The sequence below is a fragment of the Ambystoma mexicanum genome, chromosome 3q (assembly GCF_040938575.1).
Source record: "Ambystoma mexicanum isolate Mex_15411 chromosome 3q, UKY_AmexF1_1, whole genome shotgun sequence".
Lineage (NCBI taxonomy): Eukaryota > Metazoa > Chordata > Amphibia > Caudata > Ambystomatidae > Ambystoma > Ambystoma mexicanum.
This window is the reverse complement of record NC_090926.1, coordinates 265,952,066-265,976,237: the sequence shown is the minus strand read 5'-3', so window position 1 is coordinate 265,976,237 and position 24,172 is coordinate 265,952,066. Positions and strand designations below refer to the sequence as shown.

General features: G+C 45.5%; 1 protein-coding gene across 2 annotated transcripts in view; it reads right to left on the bottom strand.

Moving 5' to 3' along the window:
- Positions 1–24,172, bottom strand: part of BLOC1S1 (biogenesis of lysosomal organelles complex 1 subunit 1) — a 164,873-nt gene that overhangs the window by 30,395 nt on the left and 110,306 nt on the right. Inside the window, exon 3 of one of the 2 annotated variants that reach the window (XM_069653724.1) lies at positions 17,784–17,867. The exons of the other annotated variant lie outside the window; for it this stretch is intronic. Coding sequence (XP_069509825.1) covers positions 17,784–17,867 — 84 coding nt within the window. The remainder of the gene's footprint in view (positions 1–17,783; positions 17,868–24,172) is intronic. 2 annotated transcript variants of the gene reach the window in all.

Sequence of the window (24,172 nt, the reverse complement as noted above, 5' to 3'; positions counted from 1 at the left end):
ATGCTTGCCCAGTGGTATTGAGGTTGTTAAAGAGATTGGTACTGTGTGCCTCTGCAGGAATGTACGCTTTCAGGCAAAACATGTACCTAGCAATAATAACGCAGCTGATGTTTTGTCCGAGTTCCAGTGTTACCTACCAAGGGCGGACCCGGTGATGACCCCCTTTCCTGAGATACTCTGGGGGCTTGGTGCCTGGACGTAGCCTCACTGATTGAGGTGTCAGTGTCAAGAAAGTCTAAGAAGGCCTATGTGAAAACGATTAAGGATTTCAGTTTCAGGGCATTTTGTTGTGTGCAGGGCTTATCTGATATTTTTACAGGGACACTGTGATTACGTTTCTTTGCCAACTGCGGTCGGGAGGAATGTCTGGGGGGGGGGGGGTCTAGAACCAAGATGGCCACCATTTGGTTCTTTGCTGGATTGTAGGGTAGGTCGCCACCCTCGCTGACTTTGCAATAAGAAAACCATTGACCGGCTGGATCCTGAGAAGTTGGCCTCTATCATTAGGGAATTAGGGGAGATCTGTAGGGATGAGTGGGAGATATTTTTAAGGCAGCGTTCTCTGACGTATTTTTTGGCGCCTTGGGGATAGGGGAGTTAGCGGGGACCTCCACGTCCGATTGGTTGGAGGCTTGTCCAGAGGACTTTTCTTTTGTGGGAGATTCTATAGTTTAGTTTTGGGTGAGGTAAAAAATATACCAGGAGGGGAAGGGGGCCCAGAGTACAGTAACAGTGCACACCATGGCGGAAATTTGCCCGGTGAAACTATTGAGGGCATCCCTGGTGTAAATGGGAGACAGGGAGGCCCGCTGTTCATGCATAGGGATGGCTCCTCACTATCCAAATGTCAGTTCAGGAACATCTTTCAGAGGTGTTTGGAGAGCGTTGGGGTCGGAGGTGTGGGTTTGTCCCACACTCCTTTCCGATTGTGGCATCCACCATGCGGCAGGGTATGGGTGCGAAGAGAAGCAGATTAAGGAGATAGGGCGATGGAAGTCCTGCGCTTATAAAGGATATATATCAGGCCGCACCTTCTCTGCTGAAATGGCACAGCCGGGAATTGGGGAGTGTAGAGGGTTGGTCGAGAGGTTGGGTGGGGCAATGTAATGAAGGTCAGTTTGCATGGTGTGTACAGTTGGTAACTTGATGTCCCTAACATACTGCATTTTGGGAAGCAGGGTGGACGGGATCTGGGAGCAGCTAGGGGCCGGTAACGGAGGGGCTGCCTTTTGGTATGACCCTCTCCGCCACCCCCAAGGGCATGGTGGGGAGGGGATAGGGTCTCACCACCATGCACCTCTTTGGGGGGGTGGGAGTAATGGTCCGTCTGGACCACTTTATAGGATAAGAATTGTAAAAAATATGATGATTTTGTTGTAGAGTCTATTTGTTAGAAATGTTACATTTTTGGATGGTTGCTTTGAGTTTTTACCGTGTAATAAAATGTGGTCGGAATGGTATCCAAAAGTTATGTATTTGGTCTACTCACTCCTCCCCTGGCACTGCCCCCTTGCAGAGCCCATCACCAGAGGCTTCACACATTTTCCATTGGTAATTTTCGCTCGCCTAATTCCCTATGGTAAACTTTGATGACATACTAACAATTTACAACACAGGAAGCAGCAGGGAAATCTTCCATCACTGAAACAGACCAGGTCCAGCATGGGAAGGATCCCATTTATGTAGGCCTGGCCAAATTTGGGGGAAAGGAAAACAGGACGTGTTATTTACATAGTGATACAGCAATACACTGTGGACAACAGGAACAGTGAGCAGTGAGAGAGCAGGTGCAGCTGAAGGAGTCGAGTGCAAGCCACATCGCGTCTGCTTGCCTGCCCATCACTCTGATGGATTTCTGGTGCCACCTGCTCTCTCATCACATGAAGTGTGGCATTACGAACTATATTCAATGTTGGACTCTAGAGTCCTTTCACTTTTCCACTTCTAGATGATCTAGGAATCACATCTTAATTTCAGGCTTGTCTAGGGATTAACTTCCACTCACTCATTCACCTCCCGGCCCCCACACCATGTCGCGTTTCTCCTCAGTTTGTGCCCCTTTCAACCAGGGGCGTTGACCTTTGGTTTTCCCGGCAGGAGTCAAGGGGGAGGGGCAGGAGCTGAAAAAAAAGAAAATGTCCCATTGCAACGTATAGAGACTTCCATTAAAATGGCCTTTCCTGGGTGGCTGGGGAGCTGGGGCTCGGAAGCACCTGCATACTTGGTACCCCTGATTTCAACCACCTCAGGAGCAGTTTTCAAAAAGGTAGCAGGTGCCCCTCTCCAGAAAGAACATGGTATGATAACCTGTTCTGTTGGTTTTTTCCCCACTTTGAGAGTTCGCAGCCATCACTTTTTGCTCACTGTACCTTTCACAGATGGGAAATACCCATTTGCTTATCAGTCTTTGTCCCGCCCACATGGGCAGTCCAGCACCGAAATGCTATAGCAATTCCCTTATGAATAAGAGTAACAACAGCAACCCCAGACACGCGGCTGAAACACGTCAGCTCACCCTTCCTTGGAGGGGTCTCAGGGACGCTAAGGATGAGTGTGCCACAACCAGGCCCCTTTTCTCAGTAACCACCCACATGGAGAGAGAGGCCAGAGGATGGCCTCTGTTGATGGTCCCGTCTTGCACGGCGGCCTCAGGCAGGCCGCCAACCTATCCCTCTACCCCACGCCAGGGTACCTCCCCTACACTCCCAATTAATAACAATGGCCATCTACATTATATCCTATTTATCCCTACTCAACAGTTACCCTACTTAAAATGCCCCTAATATACCAACTCTCTACTTCCCGTACTTAGCATTTACCCTACATAACATTAAAACACATATACAGAGAACTACTCATACATATATACATAGACTCAACATATATACAACATAAAACACTCTATTACAATGGGTGACTGCTTCAGTCAGTCACCCCTTCATAATAACTTTAGGTCTGTCCAATGTGCAGGGCTGCTCCTGATGACACTGGCTGATGAACTTGGTCCTGCTCCACCGATGACAGGGAGGCCTGGCTCACTCCTCTTCCTCCAGGGTGGCTCCATCCACGTGGGTCCACCGCACATACTGTATCCTTTATATTGTCCTGGGCAGCCCCCATATGCAGCTGGGTACTGTGCACACTCACCGCCGCGACCCGCTTTATCTATATATTAGTTTACGGTGGGCCCCATTGGATGGGGTGCCCACCTGACATCACTGCCGCAACTCGCTGTATATATAATATTTTAGGGTGGGCCCTGTTGGCTGGGGTACCCACCCGACATCACTGCCGCGACGTGCGGTATATATATTATTCTAGGGTGGGTCTTGTGTGCTGGGGGGCCCACCTGACATCACCGCTGCATCCTTTAAGTCGATGGGTGGGCTCTGTTGGCTGGGGGCCACTCTATGGCCAGCGCACAACCTGGGTACCATTAACAGAGCCGGCAGCGTCCCCGTTGCTCACTGCAGCGCGACAGGCTTCCTCCTGGCCTGCCGCCTAAGCAATGCGTTGTGGAAACACAGGGGGCGAGCTGCGTCTTCACCCGGGTCGCTCCACTGGGCAGTCCAGGGGTTTCTTCTCCCAGGCAAGCTCAACGGAGCAACCCGGGACTTACACACCACCTCCTCTTCACCTGGATGGGCCGCCGAGACCCACCTAGGTGAAGAGGAGGTGGTGAAGTACTTTCCTGACAGTGAAGCCCTCTGAGAAGTATTTTCCTGACAGTGTTAAAAGGGATTTCTACCTTTCTCTCATTGACACGCACTCCAATCATCGCGCTGACTCCAAAGCACCCTAAACTCACTCTTACTCTGCATAAACCCACAACTATTAACTCTACGCTTTCAGCTAGTAACCTTGCTGAAAACGTTGCTCCCAAAATCTCCAAAATCAGGGATTTGCTTCTCACTGTAAGGAACTTATGGTGGCAAGTAAAGACAGACACAAGTGATCACAGTTCAAGGGTGTTTATTAAACTGTATATGCGGGTTGGAAAAACACCTAATCTAAACCTAAATCTAAGATGGGAGCAAGCTACAACCATTAAATAATAATAAGGTAGTCCTAGTGGCGTCTTGTCAAAATAAAAGGACCTATACTAAGAGAAACCTATTGCCAATCCTTACGCTAAATACAAAGAGTGTGGGATGAGGTTCTTCTTAAGTTCACAAATGATAAGTCAGGATGTGGTAGTTGGGGTCTCCCTTCCCCACATTTTGAGCACGGGACAAGATGGAACTCCTGAGCACAGCACACGTTCGAACCTTCCCAGCACGAACCAACAGTTCCGCTCCCAGCTATCAGAGCCTTCGATGGTTAAGTCTCTTTTCTGCAAAACGTTGCTTGCCTCCGAGGGCCTGATGTATTCCAGAAATAACAAACCAAAGCTCCTTTCTGATTTTGCGCTGGGTGAGGCCTTCTCACCCCTGGATCTCCCTTTTCCAGGCTCAGATCCACCAAAAAGTTCCTTGCAATATCAGTACCTTCGGTGGTTAACTTTCTTGCTTCCTCGGTCTGATAGTGTACAAAAATAATAAACAACAGTTCTTTCCCGATTGCGGTGGAAGTGATGATATTTCTTCACCCCTGGGTCCCCCTCTTCCGGGCTCAGACCCCACCCGAATATCAGCTTCCCTCCGTTGGGATCACCCTGGCTTGTATGCAAAAGATGTCCTTGTTACATTCATGTGTTGGTGGGGTGATGGCTCCTCACCCCTGGATCCCCCTCTTCTGGGCTCAGACCCTTCTTGAATGCTGGCCTTCCCTCTGTCGGATTCACTACGGCCATTTCCGATGGGTAATAGCTTTTCACCTTTGTATCCCCTCTTCCGGGCTCAGACACCTCTCGAATGTTTGTCTCCCATCTGTTGGGTTCACTATGACTTTCAACACAATTTCTTCTGCGAGATTCACGAAGCTTAATGTCCTTTTAAACAGTTCATCATGGACATCCCTCTACCGGGTTCACTCTTGTGAACACACTGTTCTTTGGGACTTTTGGCTTCATCCCCTCTCTATCGGCATTCACAATCATCTATCAGTCAAAGACCTGACTGTACAGAGAATTTTACGAGACCCCTGTATGACCACTTTAGCGCCTTTTCCCAAGGCCTTCTGGCAACGGTAGTTTCAACAATAGGGTAGTCGGGCAGAGTTTCCTGAGGGAGCACCCACGTGATGCCTGACTCCTCAGTAGCTGATTTTACCCTTTCGTATCAACAGTTCTTTGTACTTTCTCCAATTAGCCGCTGGCTACTTTCGTTCAACACAGTTCGGTTTCTTATCCTCTCTCCCCTCAACTCACCGGCTGTGATGAACGGCTTGGCCTTTTAGGCCAGTACCACAGTGGCAAGCGTCTCTCCCAGGCTTGATGATCAGCAGAGGAAGGCACCGTGTACCGTTGACATTTTCAAAACACGCTAGCTATTGTTTGCGGTCTTACGTTTCCTTCTGCAGAGGTTTCACGGGCCTTGGTCGGAAAGGGCAATGTCGCTTCTCTCCTTGTCTCCCTCTCGGTTTGTGCCGTCTTTCTTCTCCTCTTGAACTGCCGTGCTGAGTAAGCTCTCTCGTCGTACGGTCTGCCTTGCTTGCATTGTGCACCATCTTTTAGCCCTGTGGGGAAGGGAAAGGGCCGTCAGGTGTGTGCGGTTCGGGTCAATTGCTTGACTTTGCCTGACCCTTGTGGTGGGATAGGCCAGGCAAACGGCAATGGTGTTTGTCCGTCTTCTTTCGTGGTGTGCAAAAGTGTCATAAAAAGGGGGAGGGGGTTGAGTGTATGAGTATCCTATGAGGTAGAATAAGAAATGTGTTATGAAAAGGGGGACACTGAGTCTCACCCATCGGTGTCCCACTCCCCAAGGACCCCCCATCCAGGTGATCCTCCCGCACTGGTCCACCCCCAGGAACTGGATCCAATAGCGATGGCTGTGTCCTGGCCACCTGGATGACAGACTCCCGGGAACTAGTAAGTCAGATACCTTCAGGTTTCTCACATCACCCTCCTCTTCCTCCCTCCTGCTACTTTCTTCACTCCACCTACTCTACCATCTGTCACTGCCTCTATCACACACTTCAGTCATACCAACACTGACAAAGTCCTTGCACTGGGGATGAAGGCTAAACGCTACTATGCCACATCAGATCCTCTTGCACCTACACATGTCAAACCTAATCTCTTCAACCCATCCCTCGACTCTCATCCCTCTCCTGAAGAAGCAAGGCGCTTGCTAATCCAACTATGCAAAACATGGCCAAATTCAGATTTCTCCTACTAGATCATAAATCCATCCAACGGTAAGGCATGGCTGTATCTCTCCTCTTCTATGAGCCCTATGAAGCCTCACGCCGACTTCACCCTGCCTCCTCCGTTATCCTTGTGGCACCTAACCGACCCTGTGCTTCCTCTCGCTCCCTCTCTTTTACTCTTCTTGCACCACTTACTTTGAACTCCCTCACCTCTGCAGTTCGAAACACGTTCACATCAATGTATTCAAAAGCAAATTGAAAGCCCACCTCCTCACTTCTGAGCTACCCTGTTGACTCACCTCTAAATTCCTATTACTTACACCTTCCCTCAGCGCTAACCAGACTCTGCCCTCTCTTTTCCACACTGGATTAGCACTTAACAGTTTAAGGTCACAGCTCATGCTTAGCTGGCCATCTGCTTACTCGCTGACACTTACTTGTCCTAAGTTTGTCCACCATATTGTTCCCATTATCTTCTCAAACACTGTCATGACACTCACTCTCCCCGTTATAGGAGGCTCACTGTCTCCTGTTTAGCTGCTATATTACCTTTTTCACGCTCCTTCATGACCAAAATAGCTTGTTACTACCTACGTATGTATGAATGTATGTATGTATGTATGCATGTATGCAAATAAATAAAGATATGGATACATGTACTGGCCCCTCTGGATGCCCTGTAAAATAGGTTTGATGCCCCCTCATGCAAAGCCGGCAGAAGGTATTATCAAAACACTATTTTATAGTGTTGTTCTTTGGCACAATCGGAGGCATTGTATGCCCTGGTCTAAATAAGCCCTTAGTTAATATGACCAAGGTCTTTACCCAAGCCATTGTGCCTGTGGCCATGTAGGCCAAGAACAACATCTGAAAGTGTGTGTGTGTGTTGCGAGTGGGAGCTTCAAGAGATTCGTGCAGCTTAGTGATCAAGCCTTTACATGTCTGAGAGGAGATGGTTTTTTCAAAGCTTTTGAAGGACCTTGTCATAATATCCTTACTCATCAGTCGATGTCTGATCTGAAAAGGGTGCATTTGTCCTTCAACTACTTTGAAAGGCTCTTTACACTGGGGGTATAGGGAGGAAAGGGGATCTAATTGGGGAGCACTGGGGAGCACTGGAAAGCATGAGCTCCATATTCAAACCACCAATTTTTCTTGCTTCGAATCCCCTCTTCCTTTATGGATGCAACTGTTTAGCCGAAGCAGGAAAGGATGCAAGTCCTCGTCTAAGCACTGGTCTATCCCCACACTCTTTTAACTGTAGGTGCACCTATATAGCCAACAGTCTACTCTTCCTAACCATTTCCAGTTACTTAATCCGTCTTATTCCATTGTTTGGATGATAGTTGATTCAGCCACTTGTCAGCATGTGAAGCTTCGCTACCTAGTAATATTTAAAGATGTCCAGACGAGCCATGTCAGGCACAGCAGTGCTAAACTATAAGGGAAGCATCTGGAGCATTCGGCTTTGTTGCTTGCTTAAAGGCCACTGCAGCGTGGGTATCTCTTGTAGGGCCCATGCTCTGTCCCTTTAACTTAGCCACTCTTCCAGTCTGTGTGGCAACCAGTGGAGAGAGAAAATCAGATCCGAGCATCAATGATCCAGGCCCCGGATCCAAACTACCAGGGCCAAAAGCATTCCACTTCTCCCAGTCTGGACTATCCTCTTCCCTGTTTAGTCAGGCCTCTCTTGATTTAAGGTTGCTGATCCCTCAGGAGGAGCGGGAGCTCCACACGCAGCCGGAGCTGCTAGATGCTTTCCACCCATCTTGGCGCTCTTTGTGGGTAAGCCACCTGGCCATAGCACCTTGTATGGATTTCCAAATCAAAGATTACTCTTAGCGCATCCCTCGTGGTAATCCACCACTATTTATCACCTGTTGTGCTGCTCTCATTCACTGCAACAAGTGCACACTTCTGATGAACGACACCAGGGAGGCAGCGTTGCTGGAACGGCCACCATTGTCCCACATGAGGAAATCCCCCTTCTAAGATGGCCGCCCTGTTTAGTGACTTCCCTGAAATGGCCCAGCCGGTCTACTCGTGCTCCCGATTGGCTGCAGCTGGCGATATAGCAGCCAATCAGCCACCGGCGGCGTGAGCCGGTCCACTTCCCGAAAAGCCCACGATTATAAGGCCATCGCCTGTCCCAGCCTATCCGGAGGTGTACAGACCTCGGCCAGGATCTATGCCCTTCGCCCAAAACACTCGCAAATTCAAGCAGCCACGACCACTTACGCGCGATTGCTTGCCTGCCATCCAGCTTTTACCCAGAGCGGTGCCGCCATCTTTGGCGGGTTAACCCACGTTACCGCACTGCCCGCCACCCGACTGTGTCATAAACTCTTTGGACATTGTCATTACCGAACTGACCAACCTGCCCTGGGGACCTACACAATATCATACCTATGTATTTATGACTATTGTCTCCTAATGCCATGCTGCTTTTGCCACTCCCCACGTGTAACCATAGTCACTTTCTTTCCACAATGCCTTCTCTAACTGCTAGCATGCACGTCTTGCGATCCCCCCAGCCGTTAACTGTGGTGCCCAATTATGCTGCTGTTCGTAACTACTCTGTATGCAACTGATTTGTGTCAATAAGACAAACGTATGCTCATTAGCTCTCTAAGTGGACTGCACCCAAGGGCAGACTGCTGCAGGGCCCCACAATCTGTATGTACCACAGACTAGTACCGGGCACATTTAAGCCTAATACTAAGCGCAGATATTCCCACAGATACTTACCGCCATATCTTATTCCTAGACCGGAACTACTGCGTTTATGATGGCACCCACTCTTTGCCTGGAATCTAGACTTCATCCACTTGATAAAGGGCATCATTCTCAGTTGTCCAGCTCTTAGATTAGTACTTTTTTAGTTCGTAACAATGTTTAGGACAATACTCGCATGTATGTGCCTCTAATACCGCTGCACAAAAATTGATGCCTCGGAGTTCTCTCCCCCTGTAACAACACTCCTTCCACATAAGCGTTGCATCCGCCGTATGGCAGCTATCCACTTCACTGTGCCCATGTTGAACTCAGCCCAATGTGCCTAAGTCAAATTTAGACTATTGTGTATTTGCTGAACCTAGTCTATTGTGCCCATGCTGAATTTAGCCCACTGTGCCCAAGTCAAATTTAGCCTATTGTGTATTTGCTGAACCTTGTCTATTGTGCCCATGCTGAATTTAGCCCACTGTGCCCAAGTCAAATTTAGCCCACTGTGCCTAAGTCAAATTTAGCCCATTGTGTATTTGCGGATGCTAGTCTAATGTGCCCATGCTGAATTTAGCCCACTGTGCCCAAGTCAAATTTAGCCCACTGTGCCTAAGTCATATTAAGCCCACCGTGCCTAAGTCAAATTTAGCCTATTGTGCATTTGCTGAACCTAGTCTATTGTGCCCATGCTGAATTTAGCCCACTGTGCCCAAGTTAAATTTAGCCCACTGTGCCTAAGTCATATTTAGCCCACTGTGCCTAAGTCAAATTTAGCCTATTGTGTATTTGCTGAACCCAGTCTATTGTGCCCATGTCAAACTCAGCCCAACAACTGTATACTAGCCTATACTCTACCACATTGCACAGGAGACACAGCTGCCTACACTACTTGGACTAGCCAATAGTGCTGCATAGTTTGCTAGTTCCTAGGCATGCTATCCTTAGAATAATGCTATAGCCAAATGATGCTCATGACAATTCACAGCAACTACTGACCAGCATGCTACTCTTGTTTCTACTGGACTAGTCCACTAGCGAATGTATCTGGTTACCCTATAGTAACCAACTGCACCGCATGTGCAGTTAACACTTTATTGCTGATCTATCTCATCCCCCCTTGTACATTACAATATTACATTATGCACCCTACATTGTCTAATCTATTCTACCTGGGCACCCTACTTACGCTTATGGTACTATACACAATGTCTACACCAACTAGCTTAGCAGATACATCGGACAACAGTACCCTGCCTCCTAAACTACTCATGTACAAGTCCAACCTACCTTTACAAATGACTCCTTGCAACACTGTGCTTAGAAACTACAAACTTCGGGCACAATTACCGACAATATTTGATCCACTTATCAGATATAAGACTACCTTTAACCTCCAAAGCAAAGTATCTCACAAACACTTATTAAAGCTCAGCCCCATTACGAACAGTAGCAACAACAAATCCCACACTAAAAGAACTAGGGCTCATTTCCGCTCAGCCGTACCAGACAGTACGACCACACCTCCTCCAGATAAGCCCTCGCCTAACTTTAAAGGAGCTCTAAATAGCCGAAGTCATCTTAACAGAAGATTACGACTTCATCGCTGTCACAGAATCTTCGCTTCACGAGGCAGCAGGCCCTGCGCTAACCCTAGCCGTACCAAATGACTACACTATCCTTAGAGCTGATCGAGGTGAAGCTCGAGACGGTGGACTAGCCATCATTGCCAAAGTTAATCTTTCTATGAGAATATCACCCTCGCCTAATATCAAATCATGTGAAGTTATGTCAATTAAAATACCCACAGCCAACTCGCAAACATTGAATATCCACCTTATATACAGACCCCCTGGCCCTCTCAATACCTTCATTGAAGACCGTTCCACAATTTTATCGGAAAACATAAAGGACACCTCCCAAACCTTATTGCTAGGAGACCTCAACATAGGCTTTAATGACACTAACGACCAACACGCCACTGCAGCATCCAACATCCTGACAGAACTCGGTTTCACCCAGAGAGTGAACCAACCAACTCATAACAAAGGAAGAACTCTCAATTGGGTTGCAGATCACAATTGTAATGTCTCCATCACCTCCATCTCACCCCAAATCTGGACGAATCATTACCTGATATATTTTACACTAGCAACCAAAAGACCCACCTTACAACCATCTTTTGCCCCTTCTACACTTACTAGAAATAAGAAAAATATCACAGCAGACAAACTACTAACGTGTATCTTGCCTACCCTCAATTCCTTACCCGACAACATGGATCCTAGCTTCCTAGTTGAAGAATATAACAAAGTTATGAACAAAACTCTTGATACTATCGCCCCTCAAAAACTCAGAAATAGTAAACCTAAAAGCCATCTGAACAATTGGTTTACTCCTCACTTAAAAAACTTAAGACTAGACAAAAAGAAATGTGAAACTGCCTGGAAACTTCACCAAACCACGGAAAACAAATGAAAGCTAATCAATATTTCATCCCAATACAAGAAGGACATCCTCTTGGCTAAACAAGAAACGTACAACAATAGAATTACGTAAGCGAATTCTAGTAAGAAGGAGCTCTTCATTATTTTAAAAGAATTAGAAACTCCGATCATATCACAAGATAACTGTGTCAAAGACAAAACATGGTGCGCTGATATCCAGCATGCGCTAGCCAACAAAGTTTCTAACCTTCAAAATAAAATAGCACTAAAGAAAGCGTCTCTAACTTCCACGATACCTCTAAAGAAAGCGTCACCATCTAACAAAACAGCACCACCTAAAATCAAACATGTCTCCCAATTTCACTTCTCCAAAGTCTCTATTATAGAGGTCGAGAAAGTTATATTGGGTCTCAAACCATCCAACTGTAGGGGTGACCAATGCCCAGCTCAACTTATCAAGGACGCCTCATGATATCTAGCACCCTTCATTACCAAGCTTATCAATGCCTCCTTTACATCCGGCACAATACCTAGCAACCTTAAGGAATCCTGGGTACTCCCACTCCACAAGAAGCAAATGTTAGACCCCTGCATTCCGACTAACTACAGGCCCATTACCACTGTGCCATTCCTGTTGAAAATCTTAGACAAGGTCGCATATATCCAAATCCAGAACTTCCTAGAACTTAACCAACTATTAGGCTCCTGCCAATCTGGTTTCCGGCCATTACATGGCACAGAAACAGCACTCATCGATCTTAAACCCAAAAAGACAAACTAAGAGACAATGGTAAACCTGCATTACTCCTCCTCCTTGACCTGTCGGCGGCTTTCGACTTAGTGGATCATAATGTCTTATGTAGCCACTTGGACTCAGCTGCCCATTACTCAAGCGAGGCAATAGCGTGGATACAATCATTACTTAGCGACCGAACCATGAGGGTATTCTCGACATCTGCAGCTGCAGACCCCATCCCCATGTATTGTGGGGTGCCCAAGGGTTCTTGTGTCTCTCCAACCTTGTATAATATTTTCACCAAACCCCTGTTTGATGATTTGGACCATCTGGGTATCACCTAAACTAATTATGCAGACGAAACCCAGATCCTCCTACCACTTACTGGGGACTATAGCACAGATTTAGCATTGGTGAACAGAATTTACAGTATCATTCAGGCATGGATGGCCACGCATGGCCTCTGTCTGAACGATGACAAAACAGAACTTCTCATTCTGGGATCCGCATCTCTTCTCACTAGACTTTGCACAGAATACTCATCTTTCATCATCAATGGGAATCCAATTAAGGTTGCCAAGGAAGTAAAACCTATAGGTTTTTACTTAGATTCCACCCTAACATTCTCTAAACAGGTCAACACTCTAGCTTCCTCTACAGCATACACATGCAAATTAATTAGAGCCGGTAAACAATTCCTTTCATCCAACAGCTGTATGATCCTAGCCAGGGCCCTCATTATATCCAAACTAGATTAGTGTAACGCCTTATGCATTGGAGCTAACAAATACATTATTAACAAAATACAGATACTCCAAAATAATGCTCTTAGAGCCGCACTCAATATCTCTAGGAAAGAACATATTTCTGATACTAGAAGGAAATACAAGTGGCTATCTACACATGAGAAAATCAGACTAAAAACAGCATCCCTTATCCATAAATGCCTAAACAATAAAGCACCACGATATCTAATAAAAAGATTTTCTAGAAAATCAACTAGACCTACAAGACGAGTGAATTCAAACTGCCTACAGGTGCCTCACTTTAAACTATCCACCACTGGGGGCACCAGCTTCCCAGTCAAAGCAGCTCAACTGTGGAACTCACTAACTACCACACTTAGAATGGACCAAACCTTTACTAAATTTAGGCAAAATCTAATTATATGGCTCCTAGAGAATGAGGTTAAATAAACCTGCAGAAACTGACCATACCTGTAAACAACTGTACATCTTCCTATATATAGATTATCTGTATTTCTTGACTACTGTTTACTGTATGTACATATAATGTATAACTGCTAGATTAGATGTTTTTCTGATACTTTTGTAATCAATGTAACCTGTGTACTAAGCTGTATGACTTCTTACTGCCTGCGTCTGGATACTTTCGGGTCTGGTGAGCATAATAAATATTAAACAAACAAACAAACAAACCCAATGTACATACTGCTGCTCGCTTGTCTCCTTCCCATTTCCCCCCATTCGAAAAGGAAACTGTGGTGGCAGAGCAAAGCTGGGGAAGTGGACTGGGCCCTCTGCAGCAGGGATCCTAGCCATAGCTCTGTTCACAGGTGAGCCTGTACCCGGCTGCCATCTTGCCTATGCCCCCGATTGCAGCTCCTGCGCCTTGCTCTGAGCTGGTGTGTAATTATTCTACACCTCGTGGCCAAGTGTAACTATTCTGCAATCAGAGACGCAGAAGCAGTCAAAATTCATTCCCTTTTCCAGATCTCAGATTGCTGTTAAAATCCAAGCAGCCATCTTGGACCACTGCTGGCCATTCCTGCTTTTTTAGGGTTCTGCGTCTCTTTTAAAGAACTTTTGCAGCTCTGAAAACCTACATCTCAAGAGTGCCTTTTTTTGCTTCCATGATTTTTGCATGGTTTTTGCATGATGTTGGCTTATTCAACGTTGCATCATTCGATTTTCATTGCTTGCTTTTAGGTGTGGTTTACTCTGTGTCTGTTGGACAAAGAGTTCCTGGACAGGGAGTGCACTTGAAGTTAGTTATGAACTTACATACACTCGCCCACCTTCCTAGCCACCCACTAACCCCTCTACACAACCACAAACACTGACTCCTCCTTCATCCTTCTATCCTGTAAATAAACCTAGCCATCTGTACATACATGGAAGCTCACCGATTCATCAACTAACTAAATCTCACCAAGTTAACTCTCTCTCATCCGTCCACCCTTCCACCAAGCCACACAACCAACACACACAAATAGAATAAGTAGCAAGCAAACGTCTACTTAATAAGAATAGCCAGACCTATCGACTTTGTCGATCATTGGCCTTAGTGCCTCATGAAAAAAAAAATCGGAATCGCCGAAACCCTTAACAAGACATCCCGTTTAACAATCCTTAATCAAAATGCTAAAGAAACATACACCCGCTGCTGTTCCCAGCTAATGGCTTGTACTTTTGAGGGACAGTTATATTCGATGATTTGGCCATGGTCCAATCACCACCCACCAAACTAAAATCTGCTACGTCGCAGCACATTCATTATTCAGCCCTTGTGTCCACTATGTCACAGCTTGCTCATTCTTTAATCTCTGTTCTCCATGCTATGTCCTCGCTTACTTAGCAATTTAGGATGTTCTGCTCAAACAGATGCCATATTCCAGTAGGGTGACCGGATTTTCCAAACCAAAACTGCGGCAATGTTCCAAAGTCAATACAATAGACATAGACAAAGATCATGGGGGCTAAGCCTTGAAATATACTGGACAGACCAAAATGGTTAACCAGAGAGAATTTGAGATCACTTCTTTACCACAAGATTTGGAGTATATTTAGCTTCTTTGAAGGTCATTTTTTGGATAGGTACAATTATTTCAAGAGCATTTTGAATGGCTAAAACATGTTCAGAACGATGCTCTGCCTTTTTCTACAGTGTTTTGTAATGCACCGATGATGGACATTTTCCGATGGGGCCACTAGTGGGTCAATGGGTGTACATTGCTCACCTCTGTTCCTTACCCCCTGAACCCATTTTTCCTTTTATTCGTACTGTATTTCTTTCCTGTCCCTAATACAGCTTCCACATCATTTCAAAACACTCTCCTTTATCTCATTCGTCACTGTGTATTATTTAATCTATTGGACCTTCTAACAGCACCAGGCTATGCTCATGCTTTAACTTTTACACCAGATTTTCCCTGCAGCCACCATTCATCAGAGAAGGTCCCCGATATTGATCTTGCTTCAATGACTTTTTTGTTAAATTTGGGCATTTTAATGTTTTGCAGAAGTTTCCTGGAAACCAGACCTCTCCCCCCTGGTCACCCGATCGGGGCGAAAGCACATTTTCATTTTTAATGAGAAAATTAGACAGGCACAAATAAACACAAAAAGGTAATAAAAACCACAGTCAGTCGGGCGGTGTCGCTAGGAGAGCAGCTCAAGTTCTGAACACCAAGAGGGGTAGTGAGGGGACATCCTGAACGTGGAAAAAGTGACCGCCGCTCCATTGGCTTCGAGAAGGAGATGTTCTGATGGCTCTGTACACAAGGACAGCTGGGAACGCCAAATCTTACTCATGAGGCCAAGAATAGCACAGGCCACAAGGGATGTTTCTAAAAAAAAGCCATTGTGATACTCACATAAACAATCCGCTGACTGCGCCCGAGCGACAGGGTTTTAGGACCGCCACCAAGAAAGGCCCACGCCACTCACAAGGCGGAGGGCCAGGAAATTCCTGCTCCGCTTCCTTTTCCACTAGTACCTAAACGCAAGCGGAACCCCAACGGAAGGCATGACACAAAGTAGAAAAGGCTCGATTTCCACTGCTAAATGAGCAGGCATAATTTCCACCAGCATGTACCCAATACCAAAGACAAGCCGGCAAACCTCAGAGCGTTCCAACAAAACCTTCCACTTCTGCTATCTTTCTGGCAAAGACCAAGCTTTAAATCTCGCCTCCAGCAACCCCCCTACAACCGCGCCCCCACCACCCTCTAGGTCTGCTGGCCATGTCTGGAGTGCTGTGTCCGGTCCCGAAATCCACATTTTGAGTATTATGGTCTACTGGCTACATTGCAGACTTTGAAAGATGGAGACTTGAGTTCCAATCTCATCTTTGGTACTTGACCAACATTTTTTTCAATATATTGAAAGGGCGGGGGCACTGAGGAGGGTCTGTCAAAGGGGAGAAGATGCCTGATGTTCAGACCCTGGAAGATGATCTTGCTTTTTGACGCATTTGGGTACAGGCCATTTCTACATGTCTGATACTAATTCAAGACTGGATTGTGGAGCATTGTTTTGTGAGGTGCACGAGACGGGCCTCAGCTGGAAAGCTATTTTTTTGGGTATCATCCACTTGCATTTGCAATGATATCGAGTAGGATTCAATAGTGTTGGCAACAGCCTTGAACTGAGCCTTGCAGTGCTTCCTTTGTGTTATCAAAAGGGGTCGATAGGAAGAAGCAAATCAGACATAAGAAGCGTATTCTTGTTTGTAGGATGCAATTCTGTTCAAGGCCACACTTCGAATGGCCTTCCTTAGCTGCAGTCTGCCCACTATGCCTGGTGACTGATTGTATGTATCAAAAGGCTCATGAAAAAGAGGTCACAAAATGAGAAAACAGGAGAAAGGCTCAAGATTACCTTTAGAGCACGTTTAGTCACATAACGGGAAATGGGCGAACAAAAATGCCTCTAGCAGAATTTGTGAACACATAACAGTCATTAAGTCTGAGTCTTGGGACAGATTCAATGCCGATACAGTATTAAAAAATCAAGGAGGAAAGTGGGGACCAAGTTGTGCCATGTACATTAGACAGTTTAGGTCTGGTTATCGTTTTGTTCTTAAGTCTGATCCACTGGGATGGAGGTAGCAGTTCCAATGAGCATTTCCGCAAGTAGGGCCACGTGTTGGCAATAATAAAGCTGGCATTCGGATAGGGCCCGTTGTATGGCTCTGACCAAGGAGCCAGGCATGTTTCTAACAAGGCCAGCAGCTAATCCGACCTGGAGAGGAAGGGCAACTTGGAGGCCCAAGTCAGCAGATGCGAGGCCTCAAGCTGGTGGGAGGTGTGAAAGGGAGCCAAAGTGCTTTTCTTTGTGTCTGGGTTATTTCGTGTCTTGAAGTTTCTGTGTTCGTGGGAATGTGGCTTCTATAGGGCAACTGGAGGGGAGGAGACCTAGCGGAGGCCGCAGTCCTACCCATTACAACGAAGCAGAAGAAAACTGCTGAAAGGGTGAAATCTTTGAAACACTTCACAGTAAGTGTATATCTGCTCTTCATATTAAAAGGAGCACCTGTTGTCCAGATAGGTGGAGGGACAGGTGGAACCTGCTGACAGGTTTACGGTCCATTAGGTGAAACATGCACACATCCCTTACTGAAAATGTCTGCAGGAGCCCCGTAATAGAACTATATTTCCAAACTCTACGACGTCCTACACTTTGGCCCAGGTCATCATCCCATAGACCTTCACTGCCTGCCTTAAAACCAAAGAGGAACATAGCGACTGAGATCCACTGGGTGGAAACCATCTTATGAAGCTCGCACTATTTTACTGGTGAATCATTTACTTTCTGCAGAAAATGGGCGTACATTTTTCACTGCCATTTCAGCTCTCCTGGCAGTTAAAGAAAGAAAATCAGACTTACCTGCCTTTTGTGGCAGGTAGAATTGCCGCGCCTCGGGTTAGAATGTTTGCAGACTGTCTACCTGCCGTCCGACTCTCCAACACACTACAGGCCCAGTCAGCGGCAGAGGGGAGAGAAGAAAGAAAGGTAGGACTGAGAGAAAGGCCACATTCAGCAGAGCAGACTGTCACACCCACCCGCACCCTGCTCCTGGGAGGCAGGAGTAAGACGCAACCCCAGAAATCTAGCACTGCCCACAGGCCCCCAAATAGACCTTGGACAACATGGGTCTTGGAATCGAGTGAAGGATTTATTAAGCCACAGTCATAGCCTCAGAGCCCTTTGGCAAGGACCCACCGCTGGTTAGGTACCAGGCCTGGAGTGTTGCTGTCCTGGAGAGTAAAGAATGGAGATGTTAAATAGGAAAGCCTTTGGGTTGAAAGCTCACCAAAAAACCTTTAGCTAGCTCCCAATGGGAGTGGTAAGATACCAGGGCCTGCCAAACACATTCTACTGCTGGGATACCAGCCGCTCAGTTTATTCTTTGCCAGATACAGTAACTTTAACCCTTTGCTATGCACTACTTGCAAGGTGGAGGCCTCCTGGCTCTATCTAGTCTTGTACATCAAGAAGCTTGCTGCGGCTACCACTTGTTTCCCCAAAATTGATTCTGAAGTGTGATGAGCAGAGCTTTGCACCATGTGTGTATCTCATAAATCACCAAAGCCCTCCTACTACACAGTTAAACAAAAGCAATCAGCCATGTAGCTAAGGGCAGGCCCGACTTGGAAACAGACTGGGGCACTCAAATTAGGTGTCCGCCTAGGCCTACCAATACTCCTTCTTTCAACTGAAATGGGCCCCCGCACATTGGCAAAAAAGAAAACGTAATAGCTTTCATAATAGATTATTTAGGTCTTCTAGTTCCATGCTGGTTGCCTTTCTTCATTCTATTTTGAAAAATGCATTAAACATTTCCCAGGTTAATCTGCAGTCACACACACCGTGCATGAACCCCACCTTATATAACATCTTTACAAAGCCTCTCTTTGACAAACTGGACCATCTGGGTGTCACCTACACCAACTATGCGGATGACACCCTGATACTCCTCGCCATCTCGGGCAACTATAGCGCTGATGTCACCAGGATCAACAAAAGCTTCTCCATCATTCAGGCATGGATGGCCACACATGGCCTTTGCCTGAATGATGGGAAGACTGAACTTCTCATTGTCGCATCACCTAATAACTTACAAAAACTGAGCCCTGACTACTCCAACATCATCATCGACGGTAACACCATCCCAGTCGCCAAAAATGTGAAAACCCTCGGCTTTTATCTCGACGCCAATACCAACCTCACCAAACAAGTTAACACGACTGCTTCAGCTACTGCCTACACAGGGAAACTAATTAGAGCCTGTAGACCTTTTTTATCCACTAATAGCTGCCTCACGCTGGCTAGGGCTCTCATACAATCCAAGCTAGACTACTGCAACAGCCTCTACCTAGGTGCCAACCACTCTATAATCAACAAACTTACGGTTCTCCAAAACAATGAGCTACGAGCAGCACTAAACATTCCTAGGCGTGAGCATATATCCGCCATCAGAATATCATGCAAATGGCTTTCCATTCAACAAAAAATGGACTTACCGTTTTGCCTTACCTACAAAGCCCTTAACCACCTAGCCCCTCCCTACCTCACCAACAAATTCACCATGAAACCTGCCAACAGAATCACTAGATCCTCCAACACTATGCCTCACCGTGCCCAGATTCACCGCTAAAAGAGCTCAAGCTTCATGGTCCTTGCCTCTCAACTCTGGAACACCCTGCCTTTGAACATTAAATCGACTAAATCCTTCCAATTATTCAGGAAACTTGTCATTGGTTGGTTACTGACTAAAATCCAACTCTAAGTTTGACCCAGCCTACCACAAAATTGTATATATTGTACATGCCTCACCTATGCTTCAACTGTAAGTTTTAACCACCTCTGTCTGTATATATTGTACATAACTTTACAATTGTATTACTGCAAATTCTATATATATATTCTGCCTTGCAACCTGTCCTAAGTGCCCTTTTACTCCAGGGTCTGGAGCGCTATATAAATAAAATAAACAAACAAACAAACAAATAGGGGTTTGCAACTCAATCAAGGCACAAGTTGGCACATTTATATCATGCAAACGTAGGAGACTTGTAACACGGAATAAGGAAAAAAAAAATGTGTGAAGTAGGGAAAACAAAAACAGACACCTTTCCAAGAATTCCTCCCACTCCTTATATATTGTGTGCTCGGGCAAGCACACGGGGGATACAAAACTAAGTGCTTGTCACCCAAAACACTGTTCTGACACTGTAGATTCCAAATCACTACATTTATATGTTGAAATATGGCAGCACGGGTTTCCGTAGCGCCCCCCCCGCACTTAATTTTGAAATGTCCCCCCCCCCATGCATCTTCAGCTGGTCCTGATTCTTCCTCAAACCTGGATGTCTATACTGTGCCTATACTCCCAGAGGGCTCATGTATCTAGGGAAATTAGGGCGTGTACCCCTGGCAGGCCCCACCAAGTCGACCCACCCCATCCTAATACATGGGTACCGTTTAGGGGGGGAGGAATAGTAGCAGGGAGTGGGCTCGCAAATATAGTGTGAACATGTGACAGAAAGCACAGTAAACTGATCACCTGCGGACTCTGCCTTGGTACTTCTATCACTGTGTTCTCTGAAAAGAGACTGCAACCACTCGCAAGGGATCTCTCTCTCTCTATCCATGCTGGCAGGGTGCTGCTGCCAAAGGGTTCTGGGGGCATTTAGTGCACGAGAGACTGATGTGGGATAGTGAATGTGAAATGTGGGAGTGTCTGGCTTAGGGTGGAAGTGCACAAGAAGCAGCCTGCAGTGTGCGTGGTTCTGTACGGTGCTATTCACACCCATATCGCAAAAACTCATACTCGCAAATGGCACGTTAACTCGTACACAGCACAAAACAAGCCCCCAGGACTATTATGATAATGAGCACTGACCTGTTCGATTTCTCGTCCTGGGTTACCCAAGGCCCTGTGCGTCAAAATATACGCAAACCTTCTAATCTGCACATGTATTGACATCATTAGAATTAATGTCATAGAAAAGGACATTGGCAGTGACAAAATGAGAAGTTGCCACGAGCAAGACAAGAGAAAAGTGACGTTGTGGTGTGAGATACAAGAATGGCCACTACTATTACATAAGGAGCAGGTTTACACTGAAGTCAACCATGAGTGAGGCTTTTTTAATTTAAATAAATGCATATATAATAACATACGCTGTGAACTGAATCAATTCCAGGACCTGAAGATAAGGCGCAGATTAAATGATTTGTCCAGGACACACACTTTAGTGAAGTGATTACATTGGGATGTTGGTGATTTAAGCACTTCATCACACATTTTCAAAGCTTTAGTTTATCTAATTATTCGAAAAGGTTTAGGTTTCATGTTCTTAAATAATGCTTTCTTTTGCTAAAATGCCTTTAAAATTATGCAGATTGCATAATACACATGAAACTAAATGCCGTTTAAACAAGCTTTATGTTCCACGTTCCGAATAGAAGGTCAGAGTGGATCATGTAAAGTAATGCAAGCCCAAATAATTCTTTGGGGGATTTTACAGCTACAATGTATTTATTTTATGTGTTACATGCTGGAACGAGGCCTTGGGCATAGAAGCACAGACAAGACACACAATAGAAAACACAAAGGGTTCATCAGGTTTGCTAGAAAGTGTGATTAATTCAAATAATAAAACGGTTTTAAGGTTGCAGTTGAAAGACACCAGAGAGGAACATGACGTCAGATCCGGCTACACTGCATCCCAGAGGCGAGGAGCTATTTTATGAAAGCATCCTTCTAAAACAATGGAGAGTTTTGCCTTTGGAGTCAAAAGTAGGCCAGAATTGTTTGATCTTAATATACGTCTAACATGGAGTCATCTCAGCAATGGGGAGAGATAAGCAAAACTCTTTTCAAACAGACAGGAGTGCGCAATACAAAAGGTACGAAAGATGATTTGTTTCCCAATCGAAAGCCAATGCAGAGATCTCCTGGCCACCGGTACATAATCTGATTTATGCAGTCCACAGACCACTCGAACTGCATTGTTTTGGAGCACATGGAGTCGGTTCAATTCTCCCTGTCCCGAGCTTTGCAGTAGGCTTGCACAATAATCTAGGTGTTACCCAATGATGGCACGAGCCAAAGTGGCACAGTTGCTCTGGTTGAGAAAAGACCGGATGACAGCTAAAAGGTTCAGATAGTAGAAGGAGCATGAAACGAGGTGGCTAACATGAGCTTTCATACTCAACTCTGGATCCAGGATAACATCCACGGTCTTAACTTTTGGTAGAGTTTTGAGAATGCATTCAGCCACTTTGAAGGAATGGTATCCCGGATTCAAATTACAAAGCCTATATGAGGTACCTATAATCACGATTCCAGTTTTTGAATTGTTCAACGCAAAGCCATGAAAAACATCCACCTATGTATGTGGTTACAAGTGGAATTGATGGTTATGGAGTCATCCACATTACCCGTAAGGGAAATCAGGCACTGGGTGTCATCTGCATAGTTTGCATAAATTACAGCTTTGGAATCCAACATTTCAAACAGAGGTAGAGACATACATGAACCCTGCGGGACACCGCATGGGAGAACAAAGCTTTCTGTCATTGCTTTTCCAGGATAAACTCTGGCCATTCGATGAGACAAGAAAGATAAAACCCAACTCGCAGCTTCATGAGAAAAAGTGGCCAATTCTTTAAGCCTGTTGACTAACGTGGCATGATCAACCAGATCAAATGCTGCTGTCAGGTCCAGAAGCACCAGAAGAGTGATTATCCAGATGTTGTAAAATGTTTTCCGATCCGGCAAAGTGGATTCTGTACTATGATGACTTCTGAACCCCGACTGTTTAGGGCCTAAGATGTTATAATGGGCGAAGAAATCTTGGATTTGTTGGTGAGCAATTTTGTCCAGAATTTTCAAACGGAATGGCGTATTGGTTATGGGGCAATAGTTGCCAGCCTGGGTTGGATCCAAGGAGGGTTTTCTTTAGCAGAGGGGTAATCTATGCATATTTAATGGAGGTGGGAACATAGCTTTCCATAAGCGATAGATTGGCAAACTTGGCAATAATAGAGGCAAACAGGGTAGCACAAGATTTAACAATGGCTGCGGGGCAAATGTCACCCTTACAATTGGTTGGCTTCAATTTTTCCAATGTTTTTAAGACTACAACATCCATCACTTCAGAAAAAGTAAAGCGAGGTGGAAGTGCAGTTTGTTTTTCTGTGCTCAACGCGGGAATATCATCTGGCAGGGAATTCAAATTAGCGGCTATCTCAATTTTGACATTCTCAATCTCTACGCGCATAGCGTTTTGAATGCCCAAACACCACTAAGCATGTTTTGTGATCGATGTGGGTCCTCTAGTTCTTTTAGGATCTTGAACAGTTCCCTTGACTTGGACGAGGCACCCTTAATCCTCTTTTCATAGAACTGTTTCTTTGCCTCACAGATAGCCAATTTATGGGTCTTGACTGCTAACTTGTAGCAATCCTTATCCTTTAGAGATAGATTTCGTCCATTTCTCAAACACCTTATCCTTTATGCATTTTAGTTTATGGATGTCTGAGGATGTCTGATCAGCTATGTTTGAAAAAATTGCTGATCTTATTTCTCAAACCAATGTGGGTTTTTTGTACATTACGGAGACATGGCTCCACAAGTCTGCTCAGTATTCACTACAACTGGCAACTCCACCTGCCTATTTATCTCTACATCTCGATCGTGAAAAAAAGAGGGGGGCTGTAGCCCTCATATTTAAAAAAAAGATCTTAAATTCTACATATCAGATACTCTGTTATTTGACCATTGTGAAGCTCTATTTTGGAAACTCAATGTAGACGCTGTGACTACCTTGAGATTATTATTATTATACAGACCCCCGATGACTACGCCTAGATTCGAGGAGAAAATGATTTGCTTTCTTGGGCAATGCCTCGAAACAACATTCTGCACTCCTGATCTTGGGTGATTTTAAACTATGGGCCAATGACCCTTAAGACTTAGAAGCCACATCTATACTGGAGACTCTCCACATTTTGGACCTTGTCCAGCAAGTCGTCCCACCCACTCATACAGGGGGGGAGGGGGGGAACATCCTGGACTGGGTTCTGTCTAAAAGCCAAAAACTATTGCATATATCGGCTAAAAGATGTATTTAGCCAGATCACCATTTCTTATCTTTCGAGTGATATAAAAATGCTACCTTTAATGATAAACACCTGCACCATACACCTAATTGTACTAGGAATCATCAGAATTTGAACCATGAAGCTTTTAAGGCACTTGTCAT